Source organism: Rhynchophorus ferrugineus, unplaced genomic scaffold (genome assembly GCF_030347505.1).
Source record: "Rhynchophorus ferrugineus isolate W39M unplaced genomic scaffold, kcgeb_rfMv2 rfM17, whole genome shotgun sequence".
NCBI classification, from domain to species: domain Eukaryota; kingdom Metazoa; phylum Arthropoda; class Insecta; order Coleoptera; family Curculionidae; genus Rhynchophorus; species Rhynchophorus ferrugineus.
In genome coordinates this window covers 1,987,652-2,004,270 of record NW_027472596.1, presented here as the reverse complement: position 1 = coordinate 2,004,270, position 16,619 = coordinate 1,987,652, and the positions used below count along the sequence as shown (strand labels likewise).

The following is a 16,619-nucleotide window of genomic DNA, read 5'->3' as shown; positions in this document are numbered from 1 at the left end:
TTTTGGCTTCAAATCAATATAAAATATTGGTAGTTGCACGACCGGTCACAAATCTATTGTAGGCAAATTTAGATTATTTGCGATGATACATTTTAGTTCAATTGATTCAATTGTGTTATTTTTGTGCTTGGTTGCACAGGACCATTTTTTTACTATCAAATATAATAAATAATCCAATTTAAATCGAAGCGCCCTAAAATTTTAAATGTTGGAATGCGGAAAAATAGAGAAAACGAGACTAAAACAATAAATACAAATCTTACTACTATGCAAAACTATATTTTATTGAATATTGCAGTTATTCAATATACAGCTGGCGGCAAATGTATAAATCCGCCACTATACCACCATTTATATATATATATATATATATATATATATATATATATATATATATATATATATATATATATATATATGTATATATATATTTATATATAATATAATAATACTAATTTAACATATCGGCAACATTGCAGATGGCCCTCGAATGACAGTGTTTCAATGGTGTAAACAGCCGCTAGTATTCTTTTGTTTATAACCATACTTTTCACGATGGCATACCATAATAAAATGCCTTGTGAAACATTTTTCGACGGTACGTGTAGTTTTCTTTTCCTAAAAAACAATGTTTATTGCTAAAATAATATGTACCGTCTAAGAGTTTTTAAAAGAGTATGAAATTATTGTAAGTATGGCTGGTAGCATAATAAACAGTTATGATAAGGAAGAAAATACTAATAATATTGAAATTCACCAGGTTTGAAGTTTATGGTAAGAATATAACATAAAACTCTTATGTTTATACGGCTTTAGTATTCTATTTATAGATTCGTGAAGAGATTTCAAACATATACATTTCTGTAACAATTACAAAATGATCCAAATTCACCAGAGGAGTCCCAAGAGAAAATAATGTATATGTGTAAATTTCCCGATGAGGTAGACATAATGAAACCTTAAATTTAGAATATTACTTTTATGTTGTGGCACAAAATGTATAAATGTCAATCAGGCAATTCATCCGTCAATGATATGGACAAAAATTATATAAACTAGTATGAATTTATATTTACTGCATGATGTATTTTGTATATATTTTATTGCTATTTTGTAGATAATTGTTTACTGGGTTTAAATTATTTCAGACACTATTGCTATGTAGTATGAAAAAATAAAAGCTATCAAGTGCAAGATGATTTGGATGGAAGAGTGACAGTCCTTATAAGAGGATATTATGCTAGAATCCTTTCAAACCATAAAGTAAAAAATAAACTTCATAACAAGCACATTTGAGACATACCTTGGAGAAAATGAAGGATTAACACCTTGAAACCAGTGATATATTTGCTGTCTAAAGAATAACATAGGCAAGTGACTCTTTTCTCTAAAACTGTTGTGTTTAATAATTTTTATTTTATATTTTAGGTTGAAGATATGGCTCTTTTTATAAAAAAGCTAAGAAGCGATTGTTAAGTATAGTGCGTTTAATGGGTGGTTATTTTTACATGTTGATCTGTTCGTCACATTTTAAAATGTTTGCATTGCTTACAATATTTTAATTAATATTGCAAACTTAATATTTTCATGTTGTTAATAATTATTTTATATGGGGCTATTATTAAACATCTTTTCTCGTACTACTTGTGTAATACTTTTTCCATATTATTGTAACAAATTTCAAAGTTAAATATTCCAGATTCCTGCAAGTTATATATAAATATTTTAATTTTTCGTATTTTTATGGGGTTTTTATATAATTATATGTTTTATTATTATTAATCATTAATAGATATAAAACACGTAGTTATCATTCAAAATCATCTTTATAGTAATCATTAAATTAAAAGGAAAAACAGGGTTACTTTCTCGAAATCAAAACATGTCATTCATAATCGCCAATATTTTCCACGTTCACTCAAATTTGTTAACTAAATCCGTTCGTCCTGTTTGTTCTGTATCCTGCGTTCTGTTTGTCGCCAAGCGCCGAAAGTTATTGTGGCGAACACTGGAACTAAGCAAAGAGAATTCAGTTCTGCTCGTGCGCATTTTCAATTTTCACAGGAAATTCGCCCCGAATGCTCAAGTCTGTACCCACCATTCTATATCCTAAAATTGTTCATTTGGTTCTAAATGTATTGTTTGATATTTTGAGATATTTAATTTAAATATCATCTGTGGTGGTGTATATATCTGAGATACATTGGAAAATCGGGTTTATAACTTATAAACTAAATTATAATCATATTATTATTATCAGAATGAAGGAATTACAATTGAAATATTTTAATTTATTCGAATCTATATATTATGTCCAGCGCTAATTGCTAACTTCATTAGAAAGAAAAGTAAGAAAACTTATTTACCGACTGAAACGCGAGGGAATTGTCATTCATTTTCCCTCGCTTCCGTATAAGGGCTGATTGTATTTTTGTATTATTCGCCTATTTATATTAATATTTGCTGAGATTTACATGATTAATGAGTTTAAAAACTTGTGAGGGTTTAGTTTTGTTTGTTTCTTTAACAGGTAAGCAGTTTTCTAATATTTTTGTCCGTTAAGCAGCTTTGTTCTTTCTTAAAATTTATTCGTTTCTATTTACGCGTTAAAATCAACGAAATTTGTATAGGTTTGTAATGGAAAACAGACCGAGGGGCAGGGCTCACGGCCGAGCCAGAGGCGAACATCAGCAGGGCCGAGGCAGCGGCCCCAGACCGGGTCCCTCGCAAGGCTCATCTCGTCAAGGTGGCTCCAGAACTTTTGCACCGCAAGGAGCCTGGGGCACCCGAGGAGCTTCGCAACAACATCAAGCACCACAGGGCCAGTGGGGCCCCAAAGTCCAACAATCTCAGTCCCAGCCCCCGCCGCAAGCGTCAGGTCAACAGAGTCAGTGGGGCGCTCGCGGACCTCCAGATTCCCTTCCGCAGGTGAGACGTTGTTGATAACGTTATGAGTTATTGTGGGTGATATTATGCATAATTTGCAGCAATCTGCGGGACGTGGTCCAGGAACTATATGCGTTGAAGAACAACAACAAACCTTGGCAGCTCAAGGTAAGATTGTCTCTGATTCATTTTGTAGATGAGTAGTATTAGACATTATTGATTTATAGTTCGACAGACTGGTGGTACAGATGACGAGACACGTGGCGGAGGAGGGGGGGTTAAAGGAAGAACTAATCGGAAAGGAATCGTGGACACGAAGCCCAAACATTATGCGACCAAACAAGGTTAGGACCTCTAAACGTGCTTAAGACACAACAGATGATGGTTGATGATTTTCTATTTTGTAGGCTCGGATGGAGAAAAGATCTTCCTCAAAGCGAACTTTTTTCCGCTGCTGAGCGCGACCAAGTGGGGACTGAATCAGTACCGTGTCGATTTTAAACCGGAACTGGACAATACAAAAACACGACGGGCCCTAGTTCGCAGAGCCTTCGTAAACAAACTTTCTTCAGGCATATTGTTTGATGGTGCTGCTCTCTACACCCCAACCAAGCTCCAGCCAGATCCCTTGGAATTGGCTGTTGCTGATGATGGTAAGTGCTAAAGGACTACAGATTGTTTTTCATGATTTTAAAAGCGAATATATTTATACATTTATTGAGCGTATCAATTTGATCGATGAGCTTTTCCCACTTTTCTGGTAATATCATGATTTTGGCAATTTCTGGATTTTCTGAGCGAAAATCTAAACCAAATGATCTTCACAAGATCCTTTTAAAGTGAGATTTGCTCCGTTAGTATGAATAAATAACAATCTTTCTAGTTTAGGTTATATAGTAAACATATGGTTGCGCCAACCGATTTTTCCGGAGCTACTAAAGATGTGTGTGATCTAGGATGTCTGTGATGGAATATTTTTTAATCCCATATTTCAATCGCGTCATTTGTTGATAGCAGAAAGTCAAATTAATGGTATAAAACATATGAATATGTGTCAATGGTTCAAAACCTTTTCGTTGTGCACATTTGGTTGACTGGATCTACACCGATATGTTTAAAAATGGCCAGCTAGTAACTCAATGATTCTGTAGCTAATTTAGCTACCAATTAGTCCCTTCGTCCTATAATTCAACATTATCCAATATCAATAACTGCAAACCTTCAACTCGACTCTCCTCTTGTTTTTTAATTTGGTATCAGTTTTATATATTTCCTCTCCCACGATGAGAAATCTATTCACTTCCAGTCTTTTAGCTAGTTCTGTGCTCTTACAGGCTATAGATTTTTGGAGTATTATTAAAAAAAAAATAAAAGCATGATCGCTAGTCTTTACATGCTGATACCAACATTGGAAGGTCTTTGTTATTTCTGTATGATATATTTTTGAAAATACCGAGCAGGTCATGTTTCGTCAAAAGAAGCATTAATCAAGAGGGATAACGTCTGGTAAATACGCCAGGTCATGCCGATTGTGTTAGCCGGGTTTATTTTCAAGTTTCCGTCGACTCATTGGCGAGTGATGTTTTGCAGATAACGTGAAATACTTGGTGTCCATTCGCTTGGTGGGAGAGGTGAACTGGGGCGACTGGCACTACCTGCAGATCTTCAATCTCATCGTCAGGCGTTGCCTGGAGTCGCTCGAGTTCAAGCTGCTGGGGAGAAATTATTTCGATCCTATGTACAAGGTGACTATACCGCAGTATAATCTGGAGCTGTGGCCCGGTTATATCACGTCGATGAGGCAGCATGAAAAACAGATCATGTTGAACATCGATCTAAACTTTAAGGTGCGTTCTAGGATATTTCGGCCAAGACTGAAGCTTATCACGTTCGTATATTTGCAGGTCCTCCGTACCGACAACGTCTATGACCTTCTATTGGAGTGTCAGAACGATCGTAACGCCAGGAAAGAGTTCCAGCAACGGGTGATGGGCTGCATCGTCATGACCTACTACAACAACAAGACCTACCGGATAGACGACGTCGATTACGATCAGAACCCAGATAGCAAATTCAAGAAACGCGATGGTAAGATTATCGGCGCGATTCGGGGACTCGTCGTGTGATTATGACGTGCCCGTTGTTTGTAGGAACCGAAATTAGTTACCGCCAATATTTCGAAGAGAGATACCGCGTCCGCATAACCCGCAATAATCAGCCAATGCTCATTTCCCGGTCCAAACCGCGAGAAATCCGAGCCGGAATGCCAGAGATCGTCATGCTGGTGCCCCAGCTATGCACGATGACGGGTCTGACGGAGAAACAGAGAGAGAACTTCCAGCTGATGAAGTCCCTGAGCGAACACACCCGTATCGGATCAAGTGGTAAGTATAGTCTATTCAAAGTGTTTTTAGTAATGCGTCATAGATATTTGTGACATCGAAAATAAATGAAATAATTGAACAAAAATGTCATTAAATATAATTTATTTTAACATTCAATACATATATTATCGAAGGACTTAAAACTACAATTTGGAACACAGGTATAAGTTTGTACGTTAGATTTGTTTTGCTTCCATTAAACTCTTTTCCACAACACCCACCCAATTAACAATTGTATACATTAGAGACGTATTTTACTTTCATTCGAGAGCATATTTACCTTTTTTAGAAGTCATCTTGGTATCACTGTATATTTTATTTCTTCTGCTACCATCTATGTACACCATTCTTCATAAAATTAATCACTGAATTATGTCTAATACATCTACCATATCTACAAAGCAGTATTTATTCTCTCCTTATACGTTATAACCTAATGCCCATATTTAATTTTGAACAATTACAATCATATCTGTGCATACAAACCTTTCACGCCCTACAATACCATTTTCTACAGTTATATTCAGTTAATATATAATTAATTACCATGCATACCTTTAGCTTTTTCCACTCCCATCACACTGTCTCAGGAATTTCCAACATTGCACAGCATTACCTCATATCCTTAAAGTTTCCTTCAGTCAATTTCACTTTCCGACTCACTGTCCAATCCAATTACCAAACTGTTAATTTCTAATCACAATTTATCAATTTCTTCCTATGTATGTCTTATCGAGTTCATCCAAATCGAAAGTGCTATGGTTGACTATGCTTTCTTCCACATACCTAAACAGTTTTTGATGGAATATCCTTCTCCACTAGCAATATATCTGCAATTAATTGTTAATAAATATAATGACTAACTAAACCTAATCGAATACTATTGCAACTTTTACCTTTTTCCTTTTTCCATCAATTTTTGTTGTCTCTACACTTTTTTGTTACTTTCTTGCCAAGAGTGCCACAATGAACCTTTATGAAATATTCAATATAAGTTTCATCAAGATAAACACAAATTCAAATAGTTTAAAAAATTGAATTATTTTTACAACTGGCAGTGGATCTTCACAGCATTTAAACCATATGCCCTTGTAAGAGTGTATGAAAGGATGTCTTACATCCCTCAAAAAGCTGCATGTCCTTTATGTATATCTGAGAAGTGAAGATTGGAACTTTGTAAAATGGTAGAAACTAATGGGATTATTTATGGTTTATTCGAGTGATTGACCTTTTTCATAGTTGACGACATAGCTATTCGAGGGAGCCCGGAGAAAGAGACCGTCGAACTTTGCACATTAATATTTGGGTCTGAACCCGTGTTGTTCGTCTGATATGATATGGTTCTGCTCTGCAAAAAGCTGAGAGCTTTTTCAGTTGGAATACTGATATTTCATCGTATCCAGGTGCCTTTTTGGGCTTCAGTTTGCTGATGATTTTTTGTAGCATTTTTGGTGAGACTAGATGGTTTTGGAGAGAGTTTGGAGGCATTATTTTCACTAGATTATTGGCCTCTCTGATGACGTTTTTGTTTCGAGTGGCGCCACTTCCTTTTTTAAAAGGTAGGCATCCCATTAGTTTTTCGAAGGATTCGGCAAGGAGACTACGAAATTTCCTGACCATGCAGATTTCAGGGGGGTGAATGTCTTTTTTGACTTTTCGAGATTCTCCAGATGTCTGCGGGCGCTGCTGGGTTTCCAGTCTCAGCTGCATAAAGATGAGGAAAATAGAATTACTAGCTCTCTAGATTCGCCATTTCAAATGGATTTAGCGCACGAGAAATTAAGGGTCAATAAAGTTGCCATAAAGCCAATGAAACAAAATCAACGCATATAACGTTTACCCTGCGTGGAAGAACATGTCCACCAGTGAATATCAATCATCGTCAACTCCCCCAAGCAGAGCATGTTAAATATCTTGGTATGCACTTAGATCGACGCCTAACCTGGAAGAAGCATATACTCTCTAAACGGAAACAACTGGGACTAAAATTATATCAAATGTATTGGCTCATCGGGCGCAAATCCAAATTATCATTAGATAACAAGGTATTGCTGTGTGAGTCTATACTCAAGTCCATTTGGACATATGGAATCCAACTATGGGGTACCGCTAGCAATTCTAATATACCCATCATTCAACGGTTCCAAAATAAGGTGTTGCGTGTCATTGTTGATGCTCCGTACTATATTTCAAATAAAATGATACAACGCGATATTCCTCTAGAACCTATAACGAGTGTAATTCAACGTGTTTGTGTGAAGTACTTCGAAGGAGTGTCAGTGCATCCCAATGTACTCGCTAATCAGCTAAATATGCGACGTGATAGTGAAGTGCGTAGACTAAAACGTTTAACACCACCTGATCGGATTACTAGACATATGTAGACTTTAGAATAAGACTAATTAATTAAGATAATATTTTATACAGAAGATTGCTTAATGAAGTGATTTTCTACATGCCATGTATATATAATATAGACATAAGAAATACTTATTGCCAATAGGGCAGATTGTGGACTCACGAGGAGTAATAAAAAAATATATTGAGACATTTTTTCGGTAAAGTCCAACTTAACCCAATCCAAAATGGTTGTCGGCTCCGCATCGAGTTGCAATATTGCGTTCTAGGGATGCAGAAAATATATCGATATTTTCTGAAAAAAATATCCATATTTTTGGTCGATCTATCGATATTTTTTGATATTTGTTCGAAATAGATTAAATATCGTTATATTAGTAATATATTAACTATATTATTACAATTGTAAAGGTTTAGTGAATTTTGGTAGTTAATTTTAAAGTTCCGCCAAACATTTTTATTATTTAAAAGAAATATATATTTCTTTACTCTAATATTTAACTGTTTTTGCTTTTTCTTAGAAATATCGATATTTTTTTCGGTGGCTAACACCCCCAATAGCGTTCTCATTCTCTATCTGCTCCACTCTAGCCCGGATGAACAAACTGCGCGAGTTCAGCGCGAAGCTGCAAAAATGCCCGAAGGCTATTGACGAACTCAAGAAATGGGACCTGAAGCTGGCCCAGGACCTGGTCCAGTTCACAGGACGCGTGTTACCGCAGGAAACCCTCGCTGGCGGCTCGGGTTCGCTCATGCCCGGACCTCGTGCCGATTGGACCGGCAACCTGAAGACTGCCACCATGTTCGCGCCTGCCAAGTTGGACGCGCTGGTGGTGGTGTGTCCGGTACGGCTCAAGAAAGCCACCGGCGAGTTTGTCGCCAGCATACAACAGGTCGCCCGAGGTGAGTAATTTATCACCCCATACCATGTTGATTTGAGTGTTCAACTTTGCCAGTTCTCGCAAGTCATATGTAAATTCGAAGAATGTAGTATAAATAAAATAAATTATCTCGAATTTTTTAAAGTAATGTAGGTACCCAGAAACTAAGATTGTGGCGTATATCAGACACATCCTGTATTTTTGACCTTGTTTACCCATGCTTCAACACTTGTAGCATCGCTTTTATATTTTGTACCTGTGATATTCAATTGATTTGCTTGCTGAATATTATATAAATCTTTATGAGTCAATAAGTCCAATCTTTTCAAATTGCCACTGGTCAGGTTTATTAGCTCGGGTTTCATACAATATGATATCTATTGCAATTTTAGCAGGGAGACTTGGCTTTGGCTTTGGTTAAAATCATACTTTTATCTTATTTTATTAACGCTCACCTCCCACCTTTGGATACAGTCTTATGAATTCCAGATCGATTAAGCTAAAATTTATAAATGCTAATATTTTTATGATTTTAGTTTGCTTTATGATCAACGAGCTGGGATTTTGATGGGATATACTCACGTAAAGAACATTGAGTCATATTTATGTGAACTTTTATATTCGTATGGTCAATTATATATATAGTGGGTGAAAGTTTTTTAACACTATTTACAGGTCATTGGTTTATATATTAATATCTACTATTTATGATTAAAATATGAAGTGTACAAAAGTAAATAAATTATAAACAACAAGATTCTTAACCTTACAAAACAATATAACAAGCCTAGGAACTATCGACTGAAAACAGACGATAGTCGTAAAACAGAAAAAAAAAGTCGATAGTCAAAAAACTAGCGACTAAAATTAGTAATTACTATTCAAAAATTCAAATGCACGGTTCGAAATTTTTTTTCCAATTCGTGATGTCGACGAAGATGTACTGTGATTATATTTTCTAACGGTAGTATAAGCGAGTCGGAGATGTAAATATTCCCTTACGTAATACCTTTAAAAAAGACGAGAAGGAAAAAAATAATTACTGAATACTATTAACATGCAATTTAATATTTCATTTTAAACGAAATAGAATTACTTTTATATTGGAATGTTCTGTGGATATGTAAAAACGAATTGAATTTTTCTATAGAATGGTATAAGACCCCACACATGTTTTATCGTATTTTAATATGTTAGTTTTAAAAATGATCCCACAATAACTACTAGAGCTTTTTTAGATAAAGTAAATACTTTATTATTGAACGAAAGTATTGTTTAACAAAAATCGAGGGAGTAATCGAAATATTACCTATTAGTGCCGTAAAAAGTCAAAAATATTTTACTATTTATCATTCACAATTTTAATCTTTTTGCCCTATTACATTAACAATCTTGAAAAATATCGTTCCAAAATGCTGCTATATTAATATACAACATATTGTTATTTACAAGCAAATTACCACAAAATTATAAAACTATATATATTACATATAAATCTATGGAAGCATAAACTGGGTAAATTTTTGTCAAGGTCGCGGCTACTACGACAGAGCCAGAAGAATCAGTCGAATGAAATTAGTAGAACCAAAAATAGTAACTAAAAGTACCCGACAAAAAAGTCGATAGTAAATAATGACAAAATCAGTCGGGCCGAAAATAACGATTGAAACAGTCGATAGTAAAAAGTAGTCAATTATTAAAAAGTCGATAGTCGTTTTCATTCGATAGTTCCCAACGCTAAATATAACGCTTAAGCTAACTTAATGTATGAATATATAATATAATAATATAGGATACCATACAAACAATTAAGTGATACTAAAACTCCAACCAGCGCCAGGTTTGAAACAAAAGTGGCTGCCGCAGTCGTTGTTGGATTCAACCTTTCGATCGCTTGTGAACGGCAACGCCGCAAAATCAAGCGTAAACTGTGGAAACTCGCCGAATGCTGACTATGATCATGCAAAATCAGCTGCTACTGTCGCTTACGGCTAATGAATGTCTGTTTCGTTTTCCAGTGATGAAATTCCAAATCTCGGGGGTAAAAACCGTCGATTTGGGGGACGATCGGGCGCAGAGCTACCTGGGCGGTTTGGAATACGCCATGTCGACCCTCCACGCCCAGCTGGTGTTCGTGGTACTCACCAGTAATTCCCACGATAAATACACCGCGGTGAAGAAGAAATGCTACGTGGATAGGGCGATGCCGTGCCAGGTGGCCGTAGCGAAGACCGTTCAGAAGAGTAGGTGCTCATGGAATTCGTGATATCGGCGCTCAGTCTCGTTTGATTTCAGATAATCGGTCGGTAGCTATGAAGATCGCCATACAGATGAACTGTAAGCTTGGCGGGTCGCCGTGGGGTTCTACCATGCCTAGATTTACGATGGTCGTAGGGTAAGTGACGTAACGTTGTTTCAAACGATGACGGTACTCAAATGAGTACCCATATTTTCAAAACTCCCATGGGTACGAATTAAAACCCGCTGTTTTAACATAAGATGGCTCCAGGGAAACCTGGCCATGATATGTCAAGGGAAGACTGTAATATGACGTGATGTTTTTTAGGATCGAATTTTTCCACTATTTGTTTTCTCTGCAATTCTGTTAGCGACTCATCTACTACTTATTTTAGACGACTTTCTGTAATATTGCCGTATATTTAAACAACGGCGCACTACAACGGTATAATTATTATAGCCTCTTTTATCTTTTTATATGTATCGGAACAATACAGGCTATTTACCAAACTTGCGGTATTTGTTCCTTTTCCCATACTCCATACTAATTCTTTTGCGCCTCCTTTCAGTTACGACGTCTGCCGTGATACTGCCAACAAAGGGAAGAGTTTCGCCGGAATGGTGGCCTCCATTGATGTAGGATGCTCACAGTATTTCAGCATGGCAGTGGAGCACGCGCAAGAGCAAGAGCTCAGCAGTAACATAGCCGCCTTTGTCACGTTGGCCTGCGAACACTTCCAGTCGCGGAATGGTGTATATCCAGGTAAGGACGCGGTGTCCGGTACCACCGACGATTTTTATCTTATATCGTTTCAGAACGCATAGTGGTATACAGAGATGGTGTGGGCGACGGTCAGATAAAATACGTGAAGGAACACGAGGTGGAATTGCTGAAGGAGAAGCTGAAGAGCGATCTGTTCAAGGACCGACCCCTGAAGCTGGCCTTCATCATAGTATCGAAGCGTATTAACACCAAAATTTTTAGGGCCCAAGCGGACGGGCTGAGCAGCAATCCACCGGCGGGTACGGTCGTCGACGACGTCATCACGTTGCCGGAACGGTACGACTTCTTCCTGGTGTCCCAGTGTGTCAATCAGGGAACCGTAGCGCCTACCAGTTACAACATCATCGAGGATACATTGGGCATAGACGCCAACAGGATCCAGAGGTTCACCTTCAAGCTCACGCACATGTACTTCAATTGGTCCGGTACCATCCGCGTGCCGGCTCCCTGTCAGTACGCCCACAAACTTGCTTTCATGACGGCCCAATATCTGCACAGGTGAGTTTTTGTGTCGATTAAATCTTTGTGTCTTGCCGCCGCATTCACTATTTTATTTAATAGTATTGTGACTTCTCTTAAATGTATAGTCTATTCAAAGTTTTTTGTCATGGATATTTGTGACGTCGAAACATTGCAACGTTGCCGCATCAATTCTGTGTTTTAATTCAATTTAGCTTTGACATACAAGAAAATTCTAATCTAAATAAAATAATTGAACAAAAATGTTACGAATACAATTTATTTTAACATTATAGTACATAACATAATACATATACTATTGAAAGACTTAAAACTATAATTAAGAACATTGGTATAATAGTTTGTAGGTTAGATTTGTTTTGTTTACATTGAACTCCTTCCACGCCACCCATGAGGCAGAATTTCTAGGCGCGTTTTTTTTATGTAGTGGTATCCCCTGGTAGAGGCCTAATCATCTACCTAATTAACAATTATATATCTCAGAAGCGAGTTCATTCTAGAGCATATTTACCTTTTTACGTTTAGTTCTTCCTTCGATGGTGTGTTTACTTGTTAAGTCATCTTGGCATCACTGTATATTTTATTTCTTCTGCTACTATCTGTGTACACCATTCTTCATAAACTTAGTCACTGAATTCCGTCTAATGCATTTACCATATCTACAAAACCAGTTGTATTCAATCTCTACTCATACATTCTAACTTATTGCACATGTTTAATTTTGAACAATTACAATCATATCTGTGCACACAAATCTTTCACGCCCTACAATACCATTTTCTACAGTTATATTCAATTAATTATGTGCATACCTTTAGTTGATTACACTCTCATCACTCTGTCTCAGGAATTTCTGGCACTGCACATTCCAGCATTATCACATATCCTGAATGTTTCCTTCAGTCACTTTCACTTTCCGACGCAATCACTAAACTGTTAATTTCTAATCTGTCTAAAACATGTTCACGATTCCACCATTTATCAATTACTTCCTCTGTATGTCTTACCAAGTTCATCCAAACTGAAGGTGTTATAGTTGACAATGCTTCCTTCCACATATCCAAACAGTTTTTGTTGGATTATCCTTCTCGACCAGCAATATATCTGCAATTAATTATTAATAGATATAATACGCGACATCGGTAATTCATAAGACCATTTTCCAATTTTGGCAAGTTAGAAGCAGAGCCAAAATTGTAAAATTTCGATAGTCCATATCTCGGAAACTATAAGAGATAATGCAATTTGGTAATCGACATCGTAATTACCATGCCTAATTAGCAATATATCTGCAATTAACTATTAATAAGTATATATGACCAACAAAACCTAATCGAATACTATTGAAACTTTTACCTTTTTCCATCAATATTTGTTGTCTTTACACTTTTTTTGTTACTGTCTTGCCAAGAGTGCCACAATGAACCATTTTGAAATATTCAAGTTTCTTATATTATTTTAATTTTAAGGTAATATCTGGAAGTTCCATTAAACCTATCCGAGGGTTATCTTTACACCGTTTAAAATCTATACCCTGTAAGAGTGTATACCTCAAAAAGCTACATGTCCCTAATTCTTTTATGTATACTTTCCAGAGAGACAATTTTCTCTAACGTATTATTCTTCATTTTGTAAGCGATGTTATTCACAGTACCCACAGTAATATTTAGCACGCCGGCACACTGCTAAAAAACATATTCATTAAAATTGTAGGGGCTTATATTATTTAATATCATCAATAATTACCTCTCTAACGAAATTTACCGGCAAAGAGGGCCTCCGTTACCTCGTTTCTTTTCGAAATAATCTATTAAAGCCGCAATCAATTTGTGACCCTGAATATCTGAAGTAATATGATATATTACGGAGCGACTTAAAATTTATCAAAATAAAGGACTAAAACCTGTAATAATAGGTTTATAACCTGTAATAATTATATGTAATGTTTTGAGTAATTTAGCGTACATCTGACAACCGGACGGTGACGACCACCTGTCAGACATATGCAAAATTCTAGAAAACAATTATGATACGAGGTTTTAACTCTTATCTATAAATTATTGTGGCTGTATAATTAACTGTAGTTTTTAGATATATTATAATGTTAAAATAAATTATATTTGGTAACATTTTTGTTCAATTATTTTATTTAGATTAGATTTTTTTTATGTCAGTGCCAAACTGAATTATAACTTAAGAGTTGTTAAGAGGTTTTAACTCTTACCTATAAATTATTGTTGCTTTATTTTTGTTCAATTATTCTATGTAGAATAGAATATTCTTGTATGTCAAAGTCAAACTGAACTAAAACTCAGAGTTGATGTGGTAACATTGCGATGTTTCGACAACACAAATATACATGGCGCTTTACTAAAAAAGCTTTGAATAGACATTATATTAAGTTGCTTTTGTTCAAAATAACCGATTATAGATCTAGTCTTTTTCTGACTATCTAATGGTAATCATAATATGTAAATTATCATAAATATTTTGTATTGTACTGCATTGCCCATCAGAAAGTCATAAGGAAACCAAGGCTCATTATCCCTGAGATATTTGGAATATTGACATTATTTTAAAAAATTACAGTTCCAAAAAAAAAGTTAATTTAATTTAATCTACTGTTGTTGTTCAGGAATAGTGGAGGACTGTTAAGGGAAATGATCACCGAAAGGGGTCACCATGTTTATAATATTGTATTTGCCATATTATTTGATAATTTCGCATTCACCATATTATTTATAATTTAGCATTCGTCATATTATTAAATAGTTGATGAAATCGTTTTTTTTTCTTTAATAGACCTGCCATAGCCGGATTGAACGAGACCCTATATTTCATGTGATGGATCTATGCATGTGAACAAAGTTGTTTCTTTTAGGAGAAGAATTTTTTGTTTTGTTTTTAAGAGATCTCAGGTTTTGTTTTTATTCACACATACCTAAACGATGTAGTTCATAAAGGCACTTTGGAAGTTCGTCCACCGTACCTGATTTAAAGTTATATGTTAGTTAATATAGGATTACATTTTAGAATTAAGACATGAATGTACATTCTTTTTTAATATCATAAGAGTTTTGACATTATTTTCATAATAATAAAAACTATATAACAATAAACAACAAAAATATTTGTTTTATTCGAACTTCCAGTCCAGGATCTTCAGGTAGGCGGCCTCGGCCCTCTCGTTTACTTGCCAAGCCTCCAGGTGCATCTAAAACTATAAGAAAAAACGCTACGCTGTATAGCTATAGGGTTATAGTGAGTACAGACATGAAGGAAGCGAATGGTTCTGTCTCTGGGCGTATATTGTAATCGGCAAACGTATTCTCCGTAGCGGTATTTTCTCGTGATCGAAATTAACTCGAAAATTCGGGTCCACCAAATTTATTTAACGGTTTGGTTCGGAGGCGCGTATACTTTTCACAATAGCATAAGAAAGAAATTATGATTGGTTATGGTAAGATAGAAAATACGAATAATATTGAAATCTAACTCATTTGAAGATTATGATATTATGACATAACATGTTTATACAACTCTTATGTTTATACAACTTTAGTATTCTACTTATCGATTCCTAAAGATATTTCAAACATTTACAATTCTGTAATGACTAAAAAATAATCTAAATCATCAGAAGATATATTCAGCCGAAAATAAAATACCGTATATGTTGAAATTTCACTATGAGGTAGACATTATAAAAATATAAATTAAAAATATTACCTTTATTACTTTATACCTTTACTTTATTACTTTACAAAAGTCCTTTTGAAATTCATTTATAGTATTTCTGGTCAAAAAATAGTGTAAGAAATAATACGTAAGTGAAAAATGAAGTTCGTGAAATAAATAAAGTATGTATTTTATTTTTTTATCCTCTGAGTATGTTGCATTGTTGCTTTAGGCGAGTTAGATGGTATGGCCTGTTTTGGTGACTGTAAGTTCCTTTTTTCTCCCAGTGCTGGATACATTTTTTTTGCAACACTTTATGGACTAGGCATCCCCTATAATTTGCAGGATGGTCACCGTCAGAGTTAACACATTTTACTTTGTCGTCAAGTGTTTTGCGTGTGCAATTATTGGTCGCATGCTCTCCTGCGCATTTCACGCATCACACAACTTGCAACAATATGTTTTAATTTCCCATATGCTTGACATCTGGCGCATTGTGGGATGATTCTTTTTGTGTTTGGTGGCTCACATTTAATGACATTGTGGTCCAAATCATCAATCTCCTAAACATGTTTATTATTTCCTTTTGGCTTCAAATCAATATAAAATATTGGTAGTTGCACGACCGGTCACAAATCTATTGTAGGCAAATTTAGATTATTTGCGATGATACATTTTAGTTCAATTTATTCAATTGTGTTATTTTTGTGCTTAGTTGCACAGAACCATTTTTTTACTATCAAATATAATAAATAATCCAATTTAAATCGAAGCGCCCTAAAATTTTAAATATTGGAATGCGGAAAAATAGAGAAAACGAGACTAAAACATTAAATACAAATCTTACTACTATGCAAAACTATATTTTATTGAATATTGCAGTTATTCAATATACAGCTGGCGGTAATAATACTAATTTAACATATCGGC

The 16,619-nt window shown here is 35.3% G+C and overlaps 1 protein-coding gene across 2 annotated transcripts; it reads left to right on the top strand.

Annotated features, from left to right (window-relative positions):
- Nucleotides 1–496: 496 nt before the first annotated feature.
- LOC143205811 (piwi-like protein Siwi) lies at nucleotides 497–15,139 on the top strand. Of its 2 annotated transcripts, XM_076418832.1 has the most exons (16): nucleotides 497–774; nucleotides 831–1,058; nucleotides 1,149–1,370; nucleotides 1,429–2,928; nucleotides 2,988–3,054; nucleotides 3,114–3,230; nucleotides 3,294–3,539; nucleotides 4,477–4,733; nucleotides 4,791–4,974; nucleotides 5,037–5,270; nucleotides 8,220–8,531; nucleotides 10,528–10,752; nucleotides 10,805–10,904; nucleotides 11,317–11,510; nucleotides 11,564–12,029; nucleotides 14,814–15,139. In XM_076418832.1, the coding sequence occupies exons 4-16, from the start codon at nucleotides 2,638–2,640 to the stop codon at nucleotides 14,854–14,856; spliced, it is 2,736 nt and encodes a 911-aa protein (XP_076274947.1). In that variant the 5' UTR covers nucleotides 497–774; nucleotides 831–1,058; nucleotides 1,149–1,370; nucleotides 1,429–2,637; the 3' UTR covers nucleotides 14,857–15,139. The 2 variants fall into 2 exon arrangements, with proteins under 2 accessions (XP_076274947.1, XP_076274948.1); XM_076418833.1 differs by lacking the exons at nucleotides 497–774; nucleotides 831–1,058; nucleotides 1,149–1,370 and having other exon boundaries at nucleotides 2,362–2,530; nucleotides 2,631–2,928.
- Nucleotides 15,140–16,619: the final 1,480 nt, after the last annotated feature.

What these genes read in the sequence shown, in the direction of transcription:
- LOC143205811 (XM_076418832.1), top strand. Translation starts at nt 2,638, where the DNA reads ATGGAAAACAGACCGAGGGGCAGGGCTCACGGCCGAGCCAGAGGCGAA. An exon ending in ACATCGATCTAAACTTTAAG is followed by an intron (nt 4,734 to 4,790) that starts GTGCGTTCTAGG and finishes GTATATTTGCAG; the next exon opens with GTCCTCCGTACCGACAACGT. An exon ending in ACGGCCCAATATCTGCACAG is followed by an intron (nt 12,030 to 14,813) that starts GTGAGTTTTTGT and finishes TTTCTTTAATAG; the next exon opens with ACCTGCCATAGCCGGATTGA.